The sequence below is a fragment of the Strongylocentrotus purpuratus genome, unplaced genomic scaffold (assembly GCF_000002235.5).
Source record: "Strongylocentrotus purpuratus isolate Spur 01 unplaced genomic scaffold, Spur_5.0 spur5_contig_858, whole genome shotgun sequence".
Taxonomy (NCBI): domain Eukaryota; kingdom Metazoa; phylum Echinodermata; class Echinoidea; order Camarodonta; family Strongylocentrotidae; genus Strongylocentrotus; species Strongylocentrotus purpuratus.
The window spans coordinates 120973-148214 of NW_022145566.1; the positions used below are offsets into that span (position 1 = coordinate 120973).

General features: G+C 37.3%; 1 protein-coding gene across 2 annotated transcripts in view; it reads right to left on the minus strand.

Annotated features, from left to right (window-relative positions):
- Nucleotides 1-27242, minus strand: part of LOC115919017 (membrane-associated guanylate kinase, WW and PDZ domain-containing protein 1-like) — a 66316-nt gene that overhangs the window by 7214 nt on the left and 31860 nt on the right. For both annotated transcript variants that reach the window (XM_030997068.1, XM_030997071.1), the window contains exons 9-24: nucleotides 22541-22749; nucleotides 21674-21862; nucleotides 20061-20737; nucleotides 19116-19281; nucleotides 14306-14361; nucleotides 8974-9043; nucleotides 7667-8320; nucleotides 6829-6986; nucleotides 6425-6611; nucleotides 5657-5845; nucleotides 4210-4374; nucleotides 3115-3152; nucleotides 2396-2520; nucleotides 1424-1850; nucleotides 794-955; nucleotides 269-404 (exon numbers count right to left, since the gene is read on the minus strand). In XM_030997068.1, coding sequence (XP_030852928.1) covers nucleotides 269-404; nucleotides 794-955; nucleotides 1424-1850; nucleotides 2396-2520; nucleotides 3115-3152; nucleotides 4210-4374; nucleotides 5657-5845; nucleotides 6425-6611; nucleotides 6829-6986; nucleotides 7667-8320; nucleotides 8974-9043; nucleotides 14306-14361; nucleotides 19116-19281; nucleotides 20061-20737; nucleotides 21674-21862; nucleotides 22541-22749 — 3608 coding nt within the window. The remainder of the gene's footprint in view (nucleotides 1-268; nucleotides 405-793; nucleotides 956-1423; nucleotides 1851-2395; nucleotides 2521-3114; nucleotides 3153-4209; nucleotides 4375-5656; nucleotides 5846-6424; nucleotides 6612-6828; nucleotides 6987-7666; nucleotides 8321-8973; nucleotides 9044-14305; nucleotides 14362-19115; nucleotides 19282-20060; nucleotides 20738-21673; nucleotides 21863-22540; nucleotides 22750-27242) is intronic.

Consider the following 27242-nt stretch of genomic DNA (forward strand, 5'->3'; position numbering starts at 1 on the left):
TCCCACAATGTTTTCTTCACACTTTTTCCTCAATAGCCATCATTAACAAAGTAATTAAAAGCAATTCAAATGACTTTCTCTCCTGCAATTTTGATGGATCACCAAATCAAATCTGATTTACCAATGCAAATATGAACTAATATGGAATGTTATTAATGATATTTAATTAAATCATCTAGATGAGAAACGCATTACTCTCAATAATCAAACCATTCTTATCTGTGTTAATTAGATGTGTTATAATAACTAGAAAGCAAAGGAATCTTACCCATTGAAGCTGATTGGTAGGACCTACGTAGCACCAACGTGATAGTATCTCCCCCGTTACGGATAGCGATAATAGCGTCACTGTGTAGCATTCCTTCTGTACTCTGACTATTGATTTCTATAAGCTCGTCTCCGACCTGGTATGAAAAAAGAGGAAAAACAGGTTCTCTCACATTGACACCAGTTCTCATTGTTTTCGTTCCAACAATCTAGCTATCTAAGTATCTTCTCCCGGTTTGGAGGTTGATTGCAACATCTCTCCATTTCACTCTATCTTCTGCCATTCTGGTGCACTCTTGCAGTTTTAGTCCTCTCCAGTTCTTGACATTCTCTTTCCAGTTGATTCTGGGTCCCCCTCTTGGTCTAGTTCCTTCCATTCTTCCCTCTCTTTCTCTCTCCCTCCCTCCTTCCCTGTTTACCGAAAGCAGTTTTAACTCAATTTGCAGTTACTGTTGTCATTCTTATATCACATTGAGTTATTATACAAATATTTAAAAAAAAAAAAAAAATCATCAACAAATCTTACCCTCATAAGAATACTTTGTGCTGCAGGTCCACCATCAGCCATCCTGAGTACAAAGAGAGGGGTGTTGTCATATTCCCTTCCTCCTCTGATGCTAAAGCCGAAGCCTGTTGTCCCCTTCTTGAGGTCCACATTATAATAGTCACCTGGCTGGAGTTCGTTGCGCTGGTAGTGGTCAAAGAGAAAAGTATTTGAAGATTTGATCTACTCGTAAATCGGGGAGAGCAATGATCGTCCACATAAAGCCATATCACAAATTAAGGAATTTTCCAAATGAAAATCCTATACAACATAGTTTATGAGCCACAGCAGATTATATTCTCAATACACAGGGCTATCAAACTATTCACAAGGTATGAAACACATCCAAGGGCTTCATACAAACTTTTTAAACAGGGGTCAGGACAGGAACATTGCCCCATGTTCAAAATTGGGTGGTGGTCCCGGTTAAAATTTGGGGGCCTATGTGTGCTGATAAGTGAAAAGCCAAGCCTAATTTATTTTTAAAGATACTTATTTCTCTGATGGAAAGTCAGGTATGAGAAGTAAAATAGTTGGCATGGTTTATATCTCTACATAGATTGTAAATCTTCATTACTGGAAAGGTTATTGCATTTCAAATACTTTCATTACCTTAGGTGGATACATGAGTTGCTTGCCCTGTTGTGGAGCTGGTCTCCCTGGTTCTCTATACCCTCTCCTATCCATCCTTGGCGAGACAGGATTACTGGACGGTGGGCCTCGATACCTCCTGTCCTGAGGGGGAGACAACGGATGGGTGCGCTGTGGCTCATAGCTCCTCCGCCCTGCATGGGGTGACTTGGGGTGCTGCTGGGGGCCCCACCCGGCATCTTGGTTGTTGGGCGGGGGCGGCTGCTGCTGCTGCCTGGGGATTCCCCTCATGGGTTTGCCCATGGGTGGGGAGATGGGGCGTTGCGGGGCGTCGTGGTAGGTCATGCTCTGGGGAGGGGCTGATGGGGGTCTGGTGGGCTGGGTGCGTATTCTGTCAGGTTCTGTCTTCCACTTTGAGGACTTGGCATAGATGGGATCTGATGGCTTGCTGCAGCAGAGAATAAACAAATAGGGTACATTTAACCAAATAGGGTACTGTTTGACTATCATTGCAGACTTCTGAGTATCATAACTTTCAGTAAAACAGCTCTAATATAATTGGTGTCTGATGAGGGTTCTGTTGGCTTGTTGCAGCAGAGAATAAACAAATAGGGTACATTTAACCAAATAGGGTACATTTAACCAAATAGGGTACTATTTGACTATTATTGCAGACTTCTGAGTATCATAACTTAGGAGTAAAACAGTTCTAATATAATTGATGTCTGATGATTCGACTTAAGAGGAAATGTGCATTAATCGTATCTATAACTCTATAAACATGGCAGGCTTTATAGCCTAAAAATTGTAATCAAATACAATATTAATTGCACCTTTCAAAAAACCAGGAAAAAAATGTAAGAAATAACCAAATACATACAAAGACAGAGATGTCGGTCGTTTCTTATAAAGATTTCCCTGTAATTTACATTCAATTGAAACTTCTATTCCATGGGGCCTTTCCCAATAATATGACCGTAACAAAATACTTACTTATCAGTTGGTGGAGGTGGTTGAATATGATTAGTCATGGGTTGTCCAGGAGGTGACCTCATGCTTCCGTCGCTACCTTTGATCTGAGCAGGCATGGCAAGAGCGTTCACCATATGACCAACGTTCTACAAACATGACAAAGAATGAGAATAGGCTATCATATTATCAACATTTCTACTAATGTTGTTGTCATGTCGTTTGGAGTAATATAATTAAAGAACAAGTCGTCATATCAACATAAAATAACAAAATATACATAACATTTGACAAGAGATAAAAATATTTACAGATTACTGTAAGGCTTATGACTTGTCTTATATTTATCTGATCACAATTTGTTCTCTTTTCTGTTTACACTCAATTTAACTAATCTCCATGTCACATGAAACTAAATTTAAGCTCCCAAATCCCAAAAGTTCTCAATATTTTACACTCAGTTCAGTTTAATTATCAGCTGAATACATTGAACTATCATGACTTTGAATACATCACTTTGCTAATGCTTCTATTAAAGCCAGGGAAAGAACCAGGGCCCTGTTCCATGATACTTGTTATCAATAACAAATGCTAAATTTCTATGACAAGTTTGCTCTCAGCCAATCAAATGCCACTATTTCAGTAGCTTATAACAGTTATTGTATCTTGTTACTGGTACCAAGTTTTATGAAACAGGTCCCTGGATATAAGATTGAATGACACCATGGTCAATCCAGACATACCTTGGGTGGTGGATTTCTGCTCAGAGGATCATCCCCACCTAAAGAAAGAACAAGGAAATAATCAAAAGATTAAGCATAATAAACAAAACAAAATGGTTTAGCAATAAAAACCTAAATACAGGTAGATATACCATGAACATGACAGGAAGCTGCATTTTTATAGGATCTAGGATATGTCATTGTGTGTAAGACGATTTTAAATATATATATTATGATAGCATGAACATTTATGATATCTGATATTAACAGGAATGTGAATGAACACAAGAATAATGAAATAGACCATCGAACGTGAGAAAGAAGGAAAATAATGAACTAAAGTGACAGAAAAGGTACTGCTAGCCAGAAATATATTAAAGTTTTAAAAAAATAGGAAAAATACAATTGTATGGGGTATATATGTAGAAAAGACAATCATGCTCCAAGTAAAACAATGACATGAAAATCACAAATATTTAACCACATGATTCTTGTACAGCAACATCCATCTAAATTTATGTTTTATTCCCCTCCCTCAGCTCCATCAACAAAACTGATTCATCGAAGCAGAAAGTAATTTCACAATACCACTGTTTTCTCTTAGATATCAGGATAATTATTGAACATGTAATCGGATTTCTCAATACAACAAGAGGTAAACATATGGATTACAATGACTACGTACAAACAAAAGGTGGAAATTCACTCAATTTTCTTTAGAAGACAGGATAAGGCATGCATGATTAATATTATTATCTTTCAAGAGACAATTAATGGAAATATACACAGGAGGGTACACAAATGTTTGTGCATTTGAGGTAAATATGTGCAAGGTAAGAGTAAGATCTATTAGATTCTAAAGATATATCGTAAGGTTTATATTTTATTTGTACAGTCAAACCTGCTTTAGTGACCACCTGTCTACAAAGACCACATTTTTTGTTTCCCTTGAAAATGGTTTCTCATTGAAACATGTACTAAAGCAACCTGTCTACAAAGACCACCTGTCTACAAAGACCACTTTTTGTGTTTCCCTTGGGCGGTCGCTATAGACAGGTTTGACTGTATATGAGCTAGGATGAAGATGGAAGGTGCATAGCGAGTAGCGCCCCCTACCTCTAGACCCGATGGTTAGTGTGACAGTAGTGCCTGTATCTTTGATCATGTTGACGATGTCTTTGTGATGCATACTCCGGATGTCTATTCCGTTGATGGAGACGATGCGATCACCGACCTCCAGGTCACGACACCTGTCTGCCGGGCTGCCATCTATGATACGGCCTACAAGGGCAACCAATCAGGGGGGGTTTTAGATGTTAGAGGGGTTACAGAGGTTATCAACATACATGGTTGGTTGGTTACAGAAGCTGCTTCAAATACTGTGGCCACAATGGAGTTTATTAATGTGGAAATAAAACCATAGACCTTTTTTCTAAAATAATAGTTTTCTTTGTGATAACATTGTTTTTTGTTATAAATTGATAAATTGAAGTATAGATGAAATACGAAAAATGCCATAAAATTTGGAAATAGCCCCCAATATTTGGGTTTAAAAGTGTAAACACCTTTAATATTCTAATGTAAATTTTTTCATTGATGCTAAGAAAAAAAGACTATCTTTCTTATCATCATTTGGCAATCAAATTTCAATGTTAGCATTACATTTGCTGTTTGTTGAACAAAGATCTACTCGATCATTATTTTTTAAGAAAAAGATTTGAATAATCAATCAAGCTTTCTGATAACAATTGAGTCATATTTTCATATAAAATTGATATATACATTTTCATTGTGACAGTCACTATTAAGTATTACAGTTGTAAAATAGAAATTCACACCATGCACTATACAATTATGAAAATCATAGGTTAATATTGATTTCAAGTCATGCAAAAGGTTATAAAACTACATAAGGAATATACTTGGAACAAAAATGATTATTACAACAAATATTACAATTACCCAGGGGTGTAAATTAAGTACATGTTGAATCTATAAAAGAAATTTCTTCATCATAAATCACAAAGCATAACTACATGGGACGTGGATGGATTCACTTTGGACATATACTAGTACAACTACATGATTATTTTCAAAACATGGTCCTGATAACATTCAAACATTAATATATTTTTTTTAAAGAGATTATTTCATAATTTAGTTCTGAAATATGCAATTAATTGTGCAGTTTGATGTATACATTCTTAAGATTTAGTCCAAAATGGCCTTTAATCTGTTGATTATAAGGAATCTATAGAACTTGGGTGTTACTCAAAAATTAAATCAGATCGAAAGGGGTAATTTCTGCTGAAAATAACACACCTCTATTTTCAGTTATCTTTTAAACTGGCAAATTATTGAATTATCACAATGATGGCTTGTTGATCTTTACACCAAAACAGAAAACCACCATTTTCTTCTTTTCTCAAGACTTTTACTTGTAGGTTTGAGTACGTTCCTAATAACCAGTTTTCTGTTTACACTTTCAACTTTGTCTGACATCCTATACTTCCTCATACAACCACCAGCATCCAAACAACATCTTAGATTTGTTTTTCCCTACCAATATTAGATCCAGACTTGAGAGTAGAAGAGAGCACCACCAATCCAAATCCTTCATTCTCTCGTCGAAGGAGCTTGACATCATAAGGGTATCTTCTGTTGCTGTTAGCGGGTGAAGCAGGACTGAGGGGACGGGAGGCTGGCCGTGACCCCCCTCCTCCTCCACCTCCTCCACTTGGCTGGTTTAGACCTGGAGTAGAAACATATCATTCATTTAAATGTCTCGAGTATTCAGTGATAAGTGAGACACCAAACTCAAATGACAGGTTTAGAAAATCATTTTCTAAGAATAAATCATGATTCTATCAACAAGTTTAAGAATACAAGATGTGATGTAATATATGATTTGTTCCAGATATCTAAGAGCGGATGAAAGAATCCCAGCATGAATTTTATAAATGTATCCCTTTTCTAATTCTATTATTTAGATGATGGTAATTGTGACATGATAAATTAACAACAAGAAATTCCATTACTGATAGTTCCACTACTGTATGCAAAATGACATCCTACTAGTTCTAAATCCAGAAAGATATAATCATAATCATAATATGAGTAAATAGAATGCCTCATCATCATTGTTTACAATTCGCCAAAGTATTGAAAGACTTTTTGCCGTCGTTATTTAATAGACATTTACTCGTTGATGTGTCTTGCCAAATGAAAGATGCACAAGAGGAATGGCTTTAGTTTTATATTCAATTCTCACAAACTCCAAAGTAGCAAAATATTTCTTCTTTATACCCAGATATTACAATCATCTACTGACCTGCCACTCTCCTCCTGATCCCCAAAGAGACCCGTCCAGCTCGACCGGCCGCAATCATCAAGGTGACCACCCTCTTGTGAGAGGAGCCGACAGTGGTCTGACCGTCCACGTAGAGTAGTTCATCGCCGGTCAGTAACCTACCATCCTGGGCAGCAACTCCACCTGCAGTGATAGCTCCAATGGATACCTACAAGAGGACAGAGACATTTCAAGATGATTAAGAGTTTGGGCCAAAATGCAATCGTGCAATCAATAATTATCGTTTGATTTCAGAACATTTGGGGATCAGGGCACCATATTGCAACACAAATTAATCTGCATTCATTCATTCATTCACAGGCGGTTCCAAGAAATGCACCTCTTTTGTCCTACAAATCTAGAACTTTTTAAGGTGCATGACTTACCTGTGACCCTTCCTCATGTCCCCCGATGATCCTGAAACCAAAGCCAGCGTCATCTCTCGTCTTGAGGAACACGGTGGATTCAATGAACTTATCATCTCGCTCGCTACCGGATGATGGATGCCTGGGTCTTGATGAACTCCTCCTTTCATTCTCTTGTCCTGATGAAAAGAGAGAAAGATACATCAAAATCATCATCATTATTATCATCGTCATCATAATCAACATCATAATCATCATCATATTAATCGTCCTCATTATCATCATTATCATCATAATCATATTAATGGTCCTCATTATCATCATAATCATATTAATGGTCCTCATTATCATCATAATCATATTAATGGTCCTCATTATCATCATAATCATATTAATGGTCCTCATTATCATCATAATCATATTAATGGTCCTCATTATCATTGTAATCATATTAATCGTCCTCATTGTCATCATCATTTTATTGCCATCAACATCATCTCTATGACCTACCACCCACCAACCAATCACCATAACTACCACCATCATTATTCAAAGATGCCAGTTAGAATTGGTCAGAGGGCCTGAAATTCATCAAGATTTAGCTATATTACACAAAAAGGCCAAAACTATGGCCTGAAAATAAATCGCAAGGGCCTGAAAACCGGCATCCCTGATAATTATCATGATGTTATCAACTATCATGTTCATTTGTTACAATTCAGAATGAAGACAGAATGAAGACATGTTGAAACATCCTTAAAATGAACAATTTTCACAAGCAAGATAATACCATCACTTTTGTCCATTTGTAAATATGTTGTAAGGGATGAAAAAATGGAAAATGAGCTAAGTGACTTACTTCTCCTGTCATCAGGTGGTCGTCTTTGTCTATCTCCTGGTCCTTGTCTCCTCATATCAGGGCTCCAGTCTGCTTCTGATGGCTCCCTACTCGGATCCCTACTCGGATCCCTGCTATACCCAGACTCACTGGGTCTCCCTCTCCTCTCCTGCTCCACGTGCATCGGCTCCACACCACCCCTCTTGGGAGGGTCTGGAGGTCTCCTGCGGTCCAGCGACCCACTCCAGTCTCCATTCATGTAGCGCCCTCCTTGGTCAGGTCGACTGCTCTGCGGCCGAGGGATGTTCTCTGAATGCAGCCTATCGCCTGACCGCCTATCAAGCTCTGCTCGACTGTGAGGGCGGTCTGCCGTCCGGTGCGGAACCCGCTTAGGATCATGCCAGTCGCGTCCCCTGTGCCGATCTTTATTGCTGTTAAAGTTCTCTACTTCCCAGTCAGGATGTGATCGGTCATGAATACTGTGTTTGTCCGACCCATTGTCCATATCTAAATTGTTCTGTAATCTTTCATTGTCTCCATTCACCGGCTTCCTATCGTGTATATCATGAACATCAGGGGGCGGTTTTTTCTTCAGTTTATTCTTCATTTCGTCTACAAGAATATCAGTTTTCCTTTTTTGATCAGAATCTACACTTGCTCTATCTTCTTCTCCATCTAGAAATAAAGAGACAAAAATGCATCATGGAAAATAAATGTATATCTGTAAGTGACCCACAAAAGTTTTTTTTTTCCTCATCATTTCTTTCCTACAATATCTGAAGGACTATTTTTGTTTTCATGACTTCTTGACATCTCCTAAATCATACTGCCATGTATACTCCTTTCAACTTGTTTCTTCAAATCAAGATTGAAATCATGACATCAAAAATGCTAAATGCATTGCCTCTTCACCATATAAAGCAAACTACAAAATATATAAAATATATCTTCTTGGGAGATGTATCTTGGAGACATTCCTGACTACTTATCAAATCAAAGATCTCCATCCAATGATAAGAAAGACTAGGTATATAAACCTGAACAGTGAGAGTTTCTTTCAGAGTCAAGATTACCCTATGACCCACAAGGGTGGGGCAAGAATTCAAACTCTTTCTTGGCAACAGTCAAAAAGAAAATGTTTTGATATCGACTTATCCTGACAGCCTTACACAAAAATAAAGACCATTTTAATATAAAATACATATACATATAGTATGAGAGTGTAGAGCTCTTGTGTCTGGTATTAAAGAATTTTCAGAAGTACTCGTGCTCAAAGAATGAACAAGATAAATAAAATAGAGAAGGTCTAAATGTAACATTTGACTCACCATCTTGCCTGCTGCCATTCAAGTCACCAAATCTCTCCTCCTCTCGTTTCTTCTCCTCTGGGGACAATGTCTGAATAAAGACAAGCAACAATACAAAATAATAAGGAACTATCCCTTAGGATCGCTCAGAAATGGTCCAGTGTTAAAAGATGGAGGGATCGGAGCTGATGTGCAGAGTTCTGTATTCCAGTTCTCCTATAAAGGCATCAATAGAGGTGGTTGCAGCTACATGTAACAATGTAAACCAAGGCTACATGCCTATGACACAGACCTTGTACAGACTGTTCATCAAATTGTGTGGAGCACACATCATGATCAGCAAAACAAGGGAGGGGTCGATGTGTAACACATATCAAAACTGCATAAAACAAATATAATCATCCTGACGGAAAACTATATATCATATCCTCAGGCTCGTTTCTTTCCTTTAGTCAGATAGAATGGTCATCCCAGTCCTGCTAACAGAAAACAAAGTCATCAACTGATGATTCAATTTAGTTGATTTCTCATTTCTTTCCTATTGCTGCATTGCCTCCAGCAGCCTCCTCCTATCATGGCAGTCAATAATAATATGCAGATTTCTGATATGATTCGCTCCAGTCTGCAATCAATATCACACCTCACAAGTCACAAAGAGCTCCAATTTGGCAGATTAGACAAGTAGAATACAAGCCTTTTCCTGTTATGGTATTGTGACATTTATCATCACCTGCACCCAGTTCTATAATGTACATCACCACCACCACCGACGAGCACTGTATCCCTATCATCAACGACCACATCACCTATGTATGAGCAATGCGTATCTCATTCTACAATCATTCTACAATATGGATTGAATGGTATTGATCTATCCTTGAGGTGAAACAATCAATGCATGTTCATGGCCACATGAATTAGCTCACGGTGTAAACATGGTGAAGTCTGATACACCTGAAGTGAAGGACAGACGTGCTTCACTCTAGACGATGCACTCGCTCGCTATCTGACTAACGAGCACTTTGTTTATTATACGAATTATCAATACTGATTGAAAGTGCAAAGACCCTTTTCTTATTTTGAAAAGGGAAGGTCAGACACAATCAGATACATTTGCATTTCATAGGACTAGCCAACATGAACATCTTTTTATAGATGTAATCAATATTATATATATATATATATATATATATATATATATTTATAATTATAAAGCAACTCAAAGTAAACATATATGACAGTAAAGAAAATTATACAATACTACACAGTACATACCAACTTACATGTATGTATCAGAAAAAGACGGTTTCGTCTACATTTCGAAAGTGACAATCATGTACTGGCTCAAATTCAGAAGTAAAGCAGTGAAGAAATACTATCAATACTACACAGAGCACACCACTTCTGAGAGAAAAAAAATGACAAAAGATGGCTATTTCCTACATTTCACAAATAACATACTGGCTTGAAGTCAGGAATGTCAAATTTTCAAGTGGATGCTTTGCTGTTGCAATGTAAAGTAATAAGTGGCATCAACATGGCAAGACCGACAATGTGAAGTGGATTGTTAGGAGCTTGATCCAAGAGTCCTTCACATGCCTACCACAGTATATCCTGTCTGGTCTGGTGCTGAGAGGACAAAGCACACCTTGTCTTTAAATCTAAGACCTGGAAGCTGGCCGGTGGAGAAAGGAAGGAAGCATCCAGGCAGGTATAAGCAGGATGATTGGTGGTAGTGAATTCTGGTGATAAACAGTGTTCTATAGCTAGCCATGGTCCCATAAATTGGGTTGTGTTTATTACTATATGTCTCCTTACAGATGAAAGGACATAAATCATGAATGGTTCTTAATGAACCAAAATAGAAGGCAACATATGGATGGTGGCTTACTGTACATATCAATGGTTACCCACCCCCCCCCCCCCCCCTGGAAAAAAAGAGGGGGAAAAAGAAAGAAAAATCTTTCCTTGCCCACTTCTTGCAGCCTTGATAAACCATAATATGAAGACAAAAAAGATAACACCTAAATCTATTTGTCCCTTTCTTTTCTTTTCCCGATGTATTTATAAAATAGCAACAGATTTAATGTACTTACATCACTTGATGTTGATATGTACATGCAATTTTAACATTTATACTTAATTTTCTCTATTGTATCAAGATCATAGATTTTTAAAGACCGTGACATTAACTTTTACTTAATAACAGAAAATTATTTTCATAAACAGTTTCAAATGTTCTCAAATACATCTACAGTAATTCATAGTGAAAATTGGGGAAGTGTCTGAGTTGACTACCAGGGGAAAACTCTCAAAACTGTTTCAAATTTCAAAACATTTCCATAAAACCAATGCTATAAATCATGTATTTAGCGATGCAAGGAGAACCTCGTAAATAAAGCCCATTAAAGCAAATGCATGCACTTGCCTTCTAAAATTGGAAACATTTGTCTATCTTCCCCATCTGGCATTCAAAGTTTCTTGAACCAAAAATCTGTTTTCTTCCTTCATATTTCTTAATCTTATCAAGTTTGAAATTCACCTGCTCCATTTGAGGAGTGGTGAAAGACTACACCTCAGGGTTCTTTATTTCCATATGAAGCTGGTCAGATCAGGTTATATTATCATGTTGAGAAAAAAAACATATGACCTGGTAAACAGAGAGACAGACATACACACATGGCTCCATTACACCTGGTTTACATTACAAACAGTTCCCACTGCAGACCTTTACTTGTTATTTATCGGAATAGTACAGTTAACACTGCCACATATTAGAGTAAGGGGGAGGGGTTTACATTTGCTCCAATGAAACACATCCTTGAGGATTTTTTAAATGTTTTTTTCCCTTCTTTTTAGGCCATAAATTTTTCCTTTCTGTCAAACATTTCTGCAGTGCTAGCCATTTTTCCCCTCTATGTTGAACATACGAATATGAAGTGACATAACTTTGTAGATATACATTGTTTATTATTTCAATAATACTTTCAGGAGGTCTACCAACAGGACTGATCCTTAACTGATTATCAGGTAGTATTAAGTTAATGAATATTTAGTGAGTTAATTATTGTCATACATATTGTGTATCCTAATCTTTCTTTCAAATATATGATAAGTAGTATTACCCTTGTACTGCCAAGTTCAAATTATGTAAAAATGAATGGATAAAACCTGATGGTACTGAATGTCACCTCAAAGAGATCAAAGTAAAAATCAATATGCTTTTCCAATTACATGTAGGGCCCACAAGCATACCAAAAATGCAAAACAAATTAAAATATGATACTTTTCATGAGACTACAGTTTTAAACCTCAAATATGTCTGTATGTAATAATAATAGAAATTACCTCCATCAAATTTGAAAATTCACTACCTGAAGCTTAAGATTTCAGCAATAAGTACATGTACATGAAATACATTTCTTATACATTCATTTACAAACACTCGCAGGTGTTTCATGTTAATACCCATATAGATTTACCTTGGCATGATGAACTAATGGCTACATTCCATTAGAAATACTAGAGGTTCAAGAGCAACAATTTGACCTGTGTTTAGAGAATCACCTGTGGGGTTAGTAGGGGCTAGGATATGAAGCTAAGTAGATTACTTCATACTGCGCCCGCCCGAGGGTCCGCAACTATAATTTGTAACATGACTGTAATTTTGAGAGTCATTCGATCAGCTGGAAGGTACTTCTCCTTCATAAATTCATCCGATCAAGGGCTTTCTTCAAATCACTTCACATACTTTCCTGAAACATTTTATATGCTAAAAGCAAAAGTGGTACGTGCCATGGAAGGCGTAGTTATATAGGCCAACTTCCTTTTACATACAACTCTTTCAGAAAACTTACACCTGTCAAAATCCTATCCATAGGATAAAATATATACCCCTCAAAATATAAAACCATCAATGTATCAAATTAATCAAAATAAAAAAAACTTCCTCAATTCAAGCATCCTGAGTTTATCTTTTATTGCAAGACAAGATTAAAGCAAAACGGGTCAAAGATGCGATGAATTAATCCATGTTCTATACGAACTAGACACTTGGAAGGGTCCTATAAACCTCCAATTAGGGAAAATGACCACATAATTTTGCGATAGTCTAAAATTTTATGAATTATTTCATAACAAATTATAGATTGACCCCTTTAGCTTTGTTTTCAATAATTTATTTAAAAAGACTCAAAAATGTAAACATCAGCGTGGAGCCTTGCTAACTTCTACACTTCAAAGTATTAGATAAACACAGATTGAGATGCCCTACAAGTTCAAGTAGATTTGGCAGTTCAGGTAGGTTAAAGAAGCAGATAATTGGATTCTTATTTTTAGAGGGACTAGTGATGACATTTTGATCATACCTCAAGACTGCATACCACTGTCAACTGACTATCGGGTTCCAACTCTCAAAAATTCTAACAAAAATATTGATTTTGGGCTGATGGTAATTTGCAGTAAATCCTTTGGCACTTGGCAAGTATCATGAGAAGTTGAGTAGTTGACATACTTTAATTCTGCTCCTTAAAGTTAGTTTCAGAGCAAAAATCCACGATCATATTTGTGTGGTTCTACCCAACTACTGTATAATGATAATGAAAGATTCAGACTCAATTTAAGCCAGTTTCTCACAAAAGACAATTCCATTACCAGAACTGAATTATAAGTACCGGTAGGCAACTTTCAATGCTGATTTTATTGTACTAAAGGGCAACTAGAAAAATCTAGAAAAAATGATGTCCTTGTCTATTTACTATGAACTTTTTTTTTAAAGTGATGGAAAACTGAATTGATACTTTGTAAATTTGTAAAGTGCTTAGAGACATTGTATTAAGCACTATATAAAAGCCAAATATTATTATTGTTATTATACTCTAAGTGATTGTACAGGCTGCCTGCCTTGCAAGCACAACAGGTCAGCAAGAGTATTGGAGGAGCAGATGAAGGAGAGGTTTCTCTGACAGAACATAATGTTGAAGGCACCCCAGTGGAGCTCGCTTACACCAACATATCATATTGTAAAGTAATAGGGGAAGGGGTGTTTTATAATCAACCACATGCAGATTTCACATCATCACATCTTCCAAATCTGTAGTAACCATTTATCAAATTTATAGTAATTTGAATGAACATTGTAGAGAGGAATAGCAATCTACACCATGAAACCTGTATACCATGGAGCTTCAAGCTGCATGCATAGTGCACAGTACCATAAAAACAGAAGAATAAAACAAAGGCTGCAATATAGCAATAAAGGGTTAAACTAAAATAAAAAATAGTTGTAAACAGCATATCATAGATTCATTAATGATTACTAATACTCGGAGTAATGAATGTTGTAAAAACTCACCACTTTAGGACTGTTCTTGTTGAACTTGTTGAGCCCCCGGACTGGCTTCAGCAGACCTGCAACAAACACGGGATCGAGAAGAATATTAGCCATGGTGGTGATACAGGCGTGGTGGCGAGACAGTTCTTTTCCCACATAACGTAAACAATCGGCCCTCCCAGATCTCGAGACCCCGGCCCGGAATACAATTGATTTTCTCCGCTTCCCACGTGACTAGGAAGGTAGGGTAAGCAGAGAGGTTTAGCCCTCTCTCTCTCTCTCTCTCTAGCTACAACCCCTACGCCCCTGATACTACCAAGGGATTGGAGGAATCACATTACATGGAGAGTTATGTGAGATGGGGTTCTGCCCTGCTTCACTTTCTTTTTTTCTCTCCATCTCTCTTTCTCTCTGATTTGTTTCTGTTACAGCCAAACTGAGGAGGGGCATTTTCTCAGTGATGAGAGAGCGTGGAGGTGGGTGGCTAGTCTTTGTTAGACAGGCAATTGGGCCAATTATAATTCAAACTTTACACAGAACTTGAAAGATTTACCTAAATCTAAATTTAATAATAACAACAACTACAATATTAATATTACTACTACTAATAATAGTTATACATGGTATTCATACTCAAATTTGAACAAAAGTTTAAAATCCCTTATTTTGTTTGTACTCTGTGGCAACTATTATTAGGATGAATGGTCCTGATGACACTTGTGATATTCATATTACAGGTCTATTGATGTTGCAGAATCAATTGTGACAAAAGTTGGGCATTCAACATTTATAATAAAATGATCAAACCAAATAGCTCAGCTTGGGTGTTAGTTCATAATAATTTCGTTGCATTTGAAGTTATCCCAAATTATCGAAGTAAACATCCTTTAATTTACAGTAAAGTGTTAAGTTTCAATTATAGATATAAATTTTTAATAAGAGAGGTATTCTGCCAGATAAATGTCAGAGACATACAATTTTACAAACATGTACATCCTCAATAAAACTAAATTCATATTCAATGTTTCATTCAAAGATATTATTCATAATGCCTGGACTGCAAGTCTAACTTTCAAAACATGTCTGGGGTCAAGAGGTCGTCCAGAAAGGCATCCATAAAGATTTTTGTCAAGGTGATGAGAAGGTTTGAGGGCAGGGTCATAAAGTTGAGATGTTTGGATAAAGGCATGGACCGCAAAAGCATTCCTATGGGGATTTTACATGCTTGTTGCTGAAGCCAATGAAAAATCAGGAAAGAAGTAATGTATAGATCTGATCGTTGGTTGTTATTTGGCCTTTCTCTTTCCCTTTCTTCCTCTTTCTATTTTTTCTTTCCGTCTCTCTCTCTCCCCCCCCCCCCCCCCCCCCTCTCCCTCTCTCTCACTCTCTCTCTCTCTCTCTTTCTATTTATCTCTCCCCTTCTCCCTAACTTTTTTGCTATTTATCTTATATACCTTCTCCTTTATACACTAGGCCTATACTTTTAATTTGTTTCTCTCCCATTCTGTTACTTATACATACATGTATTCTATACTTTAAGTATTTCATCTATCCCTTCATTCCCAATTCCACTTCATATACACATCCACACCAATTATTATGGCAGTCAGTGCACTGCTGAGTATTAACACATCACCACCTGGTGATAAACTATCGTAGAAATAGACCCGACTATGTGTTCAGTATTCATCCCATCTTGTTCAGTGACTTCAGACAGTAAGGACTTGCCACACACTTTAAAGCATGTCTGCACTAGTTTGGCCAGGGGGATTAGACCTCCCTGCAAGGTCACTGGCAGGTGGTTATCTCATCAAATCAATTAATATAAGAAAACGGGGATCATGGGGAACCAACAGGCACCGATTAGGCATTGTTTGCTATATAGAGGGCGCAAGTAGCTGTAAGTAGTGCAATGGGGCTTTAACTTTTTGATATTGTATGACATACAGTTCCACCAGAAGGAGATCGAGGGTGAGTTAGAGGAGCACAATGTATTTGTTACTACCAAATCATGCATCATAATTTTGAATTCCATCATGTATTTGGGGGATAAGCTGAGCATCTGGGCATCTTGGAAAGGTTCATTGAGAGGGCACCAGGTGTGATAGCTAGAAACACTGTCAGTGGTGAGAGCTTGAATAACCTCGTCTGCTTGTCAAGGCTAATGAGATTGTCATAATCTCTCATGTTCTGACATCATGACATGAATGTATTCCTCAGTGAGTAAACAACATTCATATCGATCATATTTATTCCCTTTGATGTGGCAGTAATCTCCAAGTAGAAATCAGTGGCACACATAGCTTAAACATGATTTCTTTACCCCCTCCCTGACCCACAGTGAGGCTTTTTTTATCATCAAATACTATCTTGGACCCTCCTCCCCCCCCCCCCCCCCCACCCCCACCTAACACCACCCAACAAAATTTCTATCCTGCTCATTTTGATATGAATACTGCAAATTCCTCCATTCACATATATTTGAATGCAGTTGATATTTTACAGAATGTTACTCTCGTACTCCGGGGAAACTCTTCTAAATTTCTTCCACAATTCTAAAAAAATATTAGACATTGCTCTCCCCCTTCCCATACATTAAAGGGATCCGGTAACTTTGTCTCAGATTCTGGAAACATATTCTGGATTCAGCTCATGATGCAATGATAATTATAAACCTTTAGGTCAGTCAGGAACCCCGTGACTTTTACAAGCCGATCGCCTGTCTGATTATCAAGATATTTATGATTGGAATTACAAATTTTGAAAACCGTTCGCCTGACGGTTTTCATAACACTACAGTCTATTGGGGAAAACGAGTATGGTAAAACCGGTCACTCAAAGATTTTTACTTTTTTGAGGCACTTCTTGATCATTTTGAAGCGCAATTTTTTTAGGACTTCAATATTACATCATATCACAGACACTGATAACACGTAGGGCCGTGTATCTCAGATTTACCATTGTTAAACGATCCCTTTAAATGTTTGGCATTTGAATCATTTCACAGTTTTCAATGGTTATCTCTTTTCTTTAAAAAAAGAAAAACAAAATTACTGCACCTAATATAATTCTTTTTAAATTAAATTGTACCTACACAACTAGAACATGAAAGCTGGAAAATATGCAATTCTCCTGCCAACAATACAAAAGCATTAAGTGTGAAAAGTGAGAAGTGTATACATGTATCTAAGATTTACATTTTGAACTCTCCTCAGGCAGTAAATTCTCTTTTTTGCAAGTAGAACTTGTCTTTGTTTTTGTTAAAGATGTATGATATTTTCTTTACACTCCATCACCCCATGGCACACATCACCTTTGGGTGAAAAGACATACATCATCATGGATTCATTCATGAGTGTCAGCTTGCTCTACAAAACTCTAAAACCACATAAAGAGAAGCTTAGGGTTTCTGAGACTAAGATGATTGGATTTGATGGGGGTGAATAGGCAAACTTATTTAAAAACTCTTTTTGTTTCATCGAATACAGATTTATTTGGGTTTAATTCTATCATGCAATCCTTGTTCTGAAATAAGCAGGTTAAATGGTACAAGTTTTTATTTGATATACAGTATAATTCAATTTTAAAGAGACTTGGGTGAGAGCAAGTAGAATCCTTTTTTCCCCTTCTTAAATGGCAAAAACTTCAATTTACTTGAAAGCTAGCAGATAATACTTTGTGTGAAGCCTAAAGGAAGTCACCTGGGAGAAATGAGACGGACTCCTACCAAATGCTTATGTACAATAGGGTCTCATGAGAATATACATTTCCATGAACTCAAAAATTCTGATTAATAATTCAGCCAGCGGTTGGAATGGTTTGTATGCCAATTCCCTGCATGTATCCTCCATACAATGCAGTTAGTTCCCATAACAAATGTCCACCGACTCGATGGTTGATCATTTGAAGGTAACGCAATAAAGCAGTGAGATCGGTGATGTGACAATTGCGCCATGCATATATTTAATCAGAGATGGAAAAGGAGGAGTGCAATTGAGTTTTAGGTTAAGGCTCAGGTTTATTATGCTTAATGTCAAGGTTGGGTATAGCGTTGGTTCCTGGTTTGAAGTTCCTTTAGAGAATGGAATTGACCATGGAAAAACTGTCGTCAGAACCATGCCATATAACTGGTAAAGCCATCACATTTATGACTAGATCTTGGAACAAGTTGCATTCGGCAATTAGATATTATAATCAAAGATATGAAATCTTCTATATAGAGGTCCAGAATAATGCTGAACAGTTACACCTTAATGCATCACTAGCTATCCAGTCAGAACAAAGGCACAAACAACTACGATGAAGGGACAGTTGTGAATTAAAATGGACTTATATTGCCCTGATCCACAGCCTTTTTTTTTTTTTAACAGGAAAGATCATAAAACTCTACAATTCAATTTTTACCATTCAACTAATTATTTACAACCTCAAAAGGAAAGATTTCACATTTTTAAATCTTTGTATATTATCAACCATGTTTTCATAAATCTGATAGTTGTCACATTGTAAGATGTGTAGTGACCTAGAGAAAGGCTCCGAGTGATCATCCTAAACATAAGCGATACAACAAACAACATTTAAAGCCTGTCTGCACTAGTTTGGCCAGGAGGGGTTAGACCACCCTGCGTGGTCACTGACTGCGTGGTTATCTTATCAAATCCGCTCTCAATTAACATAAGTAAAAGGGGATCATGGGGGACCAACAGGCACCGCTTAAACATTTTCTGCTGTATAGAGGGCGCAAGTAGCTACAAGTAGTGCAGTCCGCTTAGTCTTCCTCACAAAACTGAATACTGGGAAATACGAAAGGAATGTAAAGAAAAAAACGTACCTCCTCTCTGCACACTGATGATAGTATCTTGACCCTGAGGGCAGTCTTTGAGTTTCTGGACCACTTGATTGTGCGGAAGGTCTGTGATGGACTCTCGATTGATCTCCAACAGGAGGTCACCCTCTCTCAGTGTCTTACATCTCTGTGGAGCCAGTATCTGCTTTACCTAGAAAGGTTCAAAATAAAATAATAAAACACTTCAATCACATGTCGGTCGGTAGATTATTCATGTTTTTCTTTGGAAGAAAGTATTATAGGATGGGGTACAAACATATAACATTTGCTTTTGCAGAAATGTTTGTCTATCTGCCCCCCCCCCCCCCCCCCCTCCTCTTTAAAAAAAAAAAGTAAATAAAACCTTCTATTTGATTGCACAAATACATACTTGATGTAAGTATGGTATGTGAAGAGATGAACCGTCAGTTCATCATTGCAACAAATTTGAAGAAATCTTTGATTTCATCTGACTGGTGTTCTAAGGACTTTGCAGATATGTTCAAAAGGCAAAACAAAATACCACTAGTCAGGAAAAGGAAATGGATACATGCATGGATCCAAAATACTATCAAATAAATTAATGAAATGTAAGTCTCAGTACCTAGCATCTATCATTGAGTGCAGCTAAAACAAAGAAACTGGTGCTCCAAAATATTGGTGCAACTTTCTGGGAAGTCTGGGAACCATCAAGTATAGACCCATCAATTATAGTTCTCTCCATATTTGTCACAGTCAATTTCAAAATGGATGAGCTAAACCGTCCTTGACTTGTCCTATTCTCATAGAACCTGACAACTCAGAATATTATGTTGTTCCTGAATATACTCAGTGAAAAACCATGGACTTCAGAGTTTGTTTTTCTTTAATTTTTGAATTCACACCTATGACATTATGACTTTAATTGAATATTTGTAAATACTGCTGTGAAAATGGCTGCACTCAACCTACCTTCTGCCCGTGAGGGCTGTCAGCAACTGTAAAGCCGAATCCTTGGTTGCTTTTGACAAACACTATGTCATGTTTCTCTGCTGGTCCTGCATCGCTGGACGACAGACTGGTCCTGTCACTAATCATGGGGGATCCTGGCACGTAGCCTGGATGACTGCTCAGGGACGGGGTAGGTGTCTTTGATCTCTGAGGAGTGTTTGGTTCCCCACCCTGCTGCTGCAGCTTGTGAGAGAGATCCGGAAGAGACTTGACATGAGGCATTCGACTGAGGTTGGTGTCTCTTCTGGCGGAGGGTCCGTGGCCCCGCCTCTGGTTGGGTGGAGTGTAGGGATAGTCCCTGCTGCTGTTGTGACTGCTCCTTGATGCTGCATCGTCTCCCGTTGGTCCCAGGTTGTTCGGAATGTAGTCAGGCGGAATGTTCTGGTTCTGGTTGCGAATGTTACCCAGTGATTTAGATTTGTTCCCAAGGCCATTCTGGTTGGATACTTTGTTGGGGTCGATGGCATAGGAGGTTACTATATGGGCTTTCGGGTCGGCGGGGTCAAAGGGTAAGGGGTATCCTCTGCAGACTTCCAGCTCCACCCTTTCACCTGGTTTGATTCCTTGGAAGATCGTAACAACATCTTTGTGGGTGCAGCCAAGAACCAGTCTCTTGTTAACAGATACCAACACATCACCTGGTAAAGAAAACATTGGTGGATGCTAGAGAATCATTTATTGTATTGTATTGCAGTACTCTACAGATCATACAACACCAATACACAGGTAACTCGTACAGAAGACTCAAGTCAATGCAATTTCCATTGCTCTACAAAGGTTGAGTAGCATTCTAATCTAGTAAAGTGGAAACAGTTTTATTGGCGATAACAGCTAGCAGGCATGGGTCAGTCATCTAAATAGTCAAGTCACTAACAAACTTCAACAAACTTCACATCCAACTTGAATCATTGGAAGGGACAGAACAGATTATAAGATATTGGCAAGGGATGCACTGCCTCTAAATATCAAAGGTGTGGACCATTGTGCAGTATTTACCACCATCAAGACTGCATTCAATGTCACCACTCCTGAGCAAAGTTCATCATCCTATTACATTAAATCATGGCCCTGTATTAACACAAAGCTTAGCAATCAATTGATTGTACATGATGGTCATTTGCACAATAGCAGTCAATTGCTAACTTACCTTTGTTTTACTGGGCCCAGATAGTGATTACCATTTTCCAGGATCATATGATATTCAAATTTGATTTAGGATCAAGATCTGCTAGTGATCATACAAAATATCATCCAATTGTAATTGTCCATTACCAACATGTAGGGTAAGGAAAAGTGATTACAACATTTTGAATGAGCAACATGATCCAACTCCAGAGGGAGAGCTAAAAAAAAAAAGGACTTGAAAATTTGCAAAAAACATAGACACTATCGCTCAATTAATAACTTTTTCATTCTCGACAAGCTCTTGTAAAAAAAAAAGGAAGATCTCTCGAAATAAACTTGAAGATTCCAGAAATAGAAATCATCCCTAATATCTCCACTTTTACTACATGAATCAGCTCTTGTAAAGAACAAAAGAAAATGAGTAATGACGGCAATGAGAGTAGTATCACCTGTTTGCAAGATGCCGTCTTCATGAGCAGGCCCGGTTGGGAGTATGTTTCTGATCTGAAGGAACTCGTTGGGGTCGTCCCCTCCAATGATGGTGAAGCCGAAGCCTTGACCGCCCTTGAAGAGGTGAGTGGTGTATCGTGGTCCGATCAACTTGTTGGGGTCGTTGGTAAACTTGTACATGTCATTTGCTGTATTTCAAGTGAAATAAAATGCACCATTATACAAGCAGTTGTATATTAAGTACACAAGTGCCCCGTCTTACAAATTAATCGCAAGTCCTCCAATTAATCGCAAGTTTGCAGTCTCATATCTCTTATGTACATAGTTGCGATTGATATCAACTCTTTGTAAGATGGGGCACTGGAATGCACAGACTCTCATTAAACACCTCCTTCCTTGCATGACATGAGCTCTGATGACAATTGCTTTGTCAAGGATTCCTAGCACAAATGAATTGTAACTTTAACCCTGAAGCCAATACCTTACTTAACCTAACTAACTACAAAGCTACCCTAAAGCCCACTTGCTACACAATCTCAAATTTGTAATGAAATAAACCACAGGGTGAATGTCCCCAGAGCGAATGTCAGATAACCAGTATAATGTTGTAAAGCAATACGGTAGCCTTTGGAAAAATCAAATAAATTATTGCCATGTCAGGTAATGATCATGTTCAGTACTTAATTAATTCTTGTCGTGTATCCAGCTTCCCAGCTAATGATCCTATTCGATACGATTCCTTCTGTTTGCCATGTAAAAAGCTTTCAGCATTTCATATCAACATATGGATGAATTCTGCAGTTAGACATTATAAATTCAGTCATCAATTATCGTTATTATCATTCTGGACTAACACCATTACATACCGAGTTCATCTGGTCCTAATGATCCATTGGTCCTGTTCTGTTTGGTCACATCAGGGTCATTTGTGGTCCTACGGGGAGTTCCTGGACTATCTGTATTCTGCTTCCTGGTCAGGGTGTTGTAGGAATGGATGGGAGCAGCCCTTGGGGAACCTGTGCTGTCGCTGCCGTTTTTCGAGGGGCTGTTAAACTGGGTCTTGCGATTGACGTGGCTGTGCAAAACGAATGAAAGGATTCAATATACATTAGCTACATTCGTCACTCTTTCAAATACTCCTTTGAAATAGGGCTTGTATTCAAAGTTGCAAAAACATAAGACATAATGCACTAATTCAAACAACAAGTAAATGATATTCAATTATCATTATGCATCACATGAGAGTTTTAAAAAACACAGTAAGAGATAACTGTTCATGTGAAAGCTAAAAGCAATGAATTATGAAAACTACACCATGCCAAGAGAAGTCTGGACTGACTAGGGTTTCTTTGAGGGTTTTATCTTTCTCTGTTTATTTCAATATCTTTAACACAATTTCTACAAAAGGCATTTATAAACTATTCAGTTCATAATTTATTACACCTCATTGTGCACATGATCAGTTAAGGGTGTATCTCACTGAGCGGCGAATGCTTACGAACGTTGCAAATTTTGGATTCGCCAACTTTTCTGACAAATGTTGGCGAAATCAGGGTTTGCCTCTGCGACATTTGGCAATGTTTAGCGACAACTAGCCAACATTTGAGCGAATATTTGCGAAGCGTTCGCGAAAGGCAGTTGGCGACGATTAGCAACCATTTGTGAATGTTTGGGACCTGTTGCTAACTCCTAGTACTCAATGGAACAATTTTATATAGGAACCATATGGTCATGTGGTCACTAGCATTGGCGAATCAAAAAGGACTTCAGTGACACCATCTTACAACCATTTGCAAAAGCTTACAACTGTTTGAGGAAAATTAAATTCACAAAGAAAAACTGCTTGCGACGTTTCTGGTAACCTTTTACGAACCTCTTGCAACCTTTTACAAACCCGTTCGCAAGCATTCGTCGTTCAGTGAGATACCCACTTTAGCAACATAATTAGCAAGATTCATGTTCATTATTATAATTATGGAGGATAATTTGCTTAATGGGTTTATTGGTATTGTGTTGGTATTCCTAATTGGAATTACTCTCTCTACTTATCAACGGTATATAATGGGCACATCAATCATTGCTTCAAAACATACATGTAGCTAACCTGTATAAAAAAGAACTTTTTCATACTTTCTATACTTTCATTTCTGTAGGAGAGAGAAAGGGAGAGAGAGAGAGAGAGGGGGGGAGGGAGAGACAGAGATGGAGAGTGAGAGATAGAGGGGAGAGAAAGAGGGAGAGAGAAAGAGAGAGAAAGAGAGAGAAAGAGAAAGAGAGTGAAAGAGGGAGAGAGAGACAGAGACAGAGAGACACAGAGAGAGACACAGAGAGAGACACAGAGAGAGAGAGAGAGAAAGAAAGAAAGAAAGAACTCCTATTCTATTGAGTTGAGTGGAACAGGTGCTTATCTTGAGGCAGAACAAGAGATAGCCCTGAATACATCCCTGGAAATTGTCACTGTTTATCGCCATCTGAGAGCATCTCTATCTACAAGTGAGATAGTATGCACATCCACTTTTGCAATCAACCTACAATGTACCAAATATATGTTTATTAAGAATGCAGACCACAGTATATTAGGAATAGCAGTTGTAATAAGACCCTGTGCTCACATCTATTAAAATAGTCTCTTTAAAGGGATCGTTTAACAATGTTAAATCTGAGATACACGGCCCTACGTGTTATCAGTGTCTGTGATATGGTGTAATATTGAAGCCCTAAAAAAAAAATTGCGCTTCAAAAATGATCAAGGAGTGCCTCAAAAAAGTAAAAATCTTTGAGTGACCAGTTTTACCAGACTCGTTTTCCCCAATATACTGTAGTGTTATGAAAACCGTTTGGCAAACGGTTTTCAAAATTTGTAATTCCAATCATAAATATCTTGATAATCAGACAGGCGATCGGCTTGTAAAAGTCATGGGGTTCCTGACTGACCTAAAGGTTTATAATTATCATTGCAGCATGAGCTAAATCCAGAATTTTGTTTCAGAATCTGAAACAAAGTTACTGGATCCATTTAATAATTCTCTTGTAACAAAAAAAAAAGGATATATCAGGGCAAGCTAATAATGTCAGAGGAATTATAATTCTATTGTTAACTGAACTAACAAAGAAACACCTCCGCAGTTTTCCGCTGGCTCACAAACAGAAATAAGACACAGAGGAAGTCAAGGCAGAGCACAAACCCTGACCTAATAGACAGATTATACTTGGTATTATTGAGAAGGCATGAAAGGGATAATTGGCATTTTGTGCATAATAATGAAAACCGGGTTTGTCTTTAATGACAAATTATAACTGTTGCCATGTACATTTCTCTTGAGAAAATAGTGTTATCAAACCCATATATTTCCCTATATATGGTATATATATATATATATATGGAAATAAGATAATAGTTGCAGTTTATAACTACTGTGCACTGGATCCATGCCATTACATGTTTTCTCCCTCAAAGAAGGAGTATGATTGAATCTGATTTCTTATTAGAGAGATGAGGAAAACCAAATTTGCAAATGGTGAAGAAAAGAAAACACTGTTAGTACAGTCTGATGTAAGCAATTATCCATCTATGCAAGGCCATGCCAGCAACCAAAATATAAGAAAGAAAAAGTCTGGGAATATACCAAAATTAATAACAATTAACATAGACAACTATTCAAACACTAGCATACTACGAAACAAGATCTTTAAGTAGAAAATTAAAGAGGTTATGTAGTGGCCAAAGCCTCAACTTATCCAATACCATAACCTATTTATCAAACTGTAATAAGGAAGTGATGAATGATTGAGGTAATGAGGCGAATCCAATGAAAAGGGCATTTAGGTTCTCCTAAGAAGTTTAAAGAATGGGTTACACATTAACAGATCCTTTGAGACCTCATATTAAATCTGTCTGAACTGCATCTTAAAGGTACTATGTCCCATTTGCAGGCCCAAAAAATGAAAAAGTTAAATTCCAACTGCATTTGAAAGATAATACTAATTTAGAACTTCCCTTAAAAAGGTGGGGCTTGAAAATGTCTTCAAGTGGGAAAATAACGACTATTAGTTGTCAAATCGACTTTAGGGCTATAGAGCCCAAAAGTAATAGTCTTGATTTTCAGACAATTGTACCGAATGGTCATACGTTTTATGCTGCGCAAAGATTCAATCAGTTTAATCTTGGCCATCACAAGAAGTGGGTTATTGATGTAGACAAATGCTCATGTACCCTTTACAACTCTGTTCATGTATGTTATTACCAAAGAAGAAAAAAAGCCAGTCAGTCACTCAATAGTGTCTGACAGTGAAGTCTAGCAAGTAAACGGGTTTCCTTGCATAATTTGAATATGAGGACACTGCTAATGTTTAAATTTCACAGATAGGACATTCATGACATATTCATAATTCCTGCAAAGTTCTACAGAATTTGAGGTTGGCTGCAAAAGGGACATAGTACCTTTAAATCAAGGTTATCCAAGCTTGGCTTAGGGCTTTGACAGTATGTAAGATAACTAGCCCATGTACTCACTACTTACATATCCTGTAAGTGAGCATAAATGTGGCTTAATCAACCAAGGCCTATATCATGTAAACTGCTTGAACTGATTCAAGTTGTGTTCTATGTCTTCATTTCATTACTTATACAAGACAAAATTATGAAAAGTAAACACAGAGCAAACTACATGTAGCTTAATATGGTGTCCTTCTTGATTTAAAAACAAATTCTGCTACACCAATTACGAAAGGTACCGGTACTATCTAAATAATCTAACATTTAGCTTTCGTAGACATGACCACAATTGAAATCTTCTTTGATTTGTCTCAGAAATTAAATGATTGATTTTTAGCAAAGAAAAAAAAAATGTTCATTTTCAATAAGAATAGTAAAGATGCATTTGTTGAAAGTTATTATGCGACGTTTAAGTATAATTAAATTAGACAACCATCTCAAGGGAATATCATACAAATGTCAACATCTTATCTTGTTTCTGTAAGCTTTTGGGCTGTTTTCCAATTTAAAAAAAAAAGGTTAACAGTACCATTAAGTAACTTTTAATTTCATGCAGCAGAAAGTCACATTCCAATTATTAGGTTTAACAAAAAAAGAAAAAAGACATGATGTGTTTGAAGAACATTTCTTACGTCATCCATGCAGGAGACATACATGTTAACTTCATTAAATGAAACCTCATAAAAAAAGAATTGACAGATGATTCTGTCTTGTACTGATATTACATGAAGAATATGATTTATATTTAACATTTCTCTAATTAGATTTTTGCAAAAGGGAATTGTTAGTTTTCTATTGTAATGAAGGATATGATTTATGTTTAACATTTCTCTATCACTCTTATAAAGGATAAGAATCCATACATTGTACATCTGTATTGATGCCATGCAATGGTAGAAGTACAGGGTGTATGAAGAAAAGTCTCCTCTAACTACTATTTTGAGCACCATATGGTAGTTTTATATTGTAAGCTGAACAATTTTCAAGGCAAGTTAACCTGATAGTCACGGTGACTAATTCAGCTAGATGAGTACGTAACCGTAACCGGAGAAGGCAAAATGTGCCATGTCCAA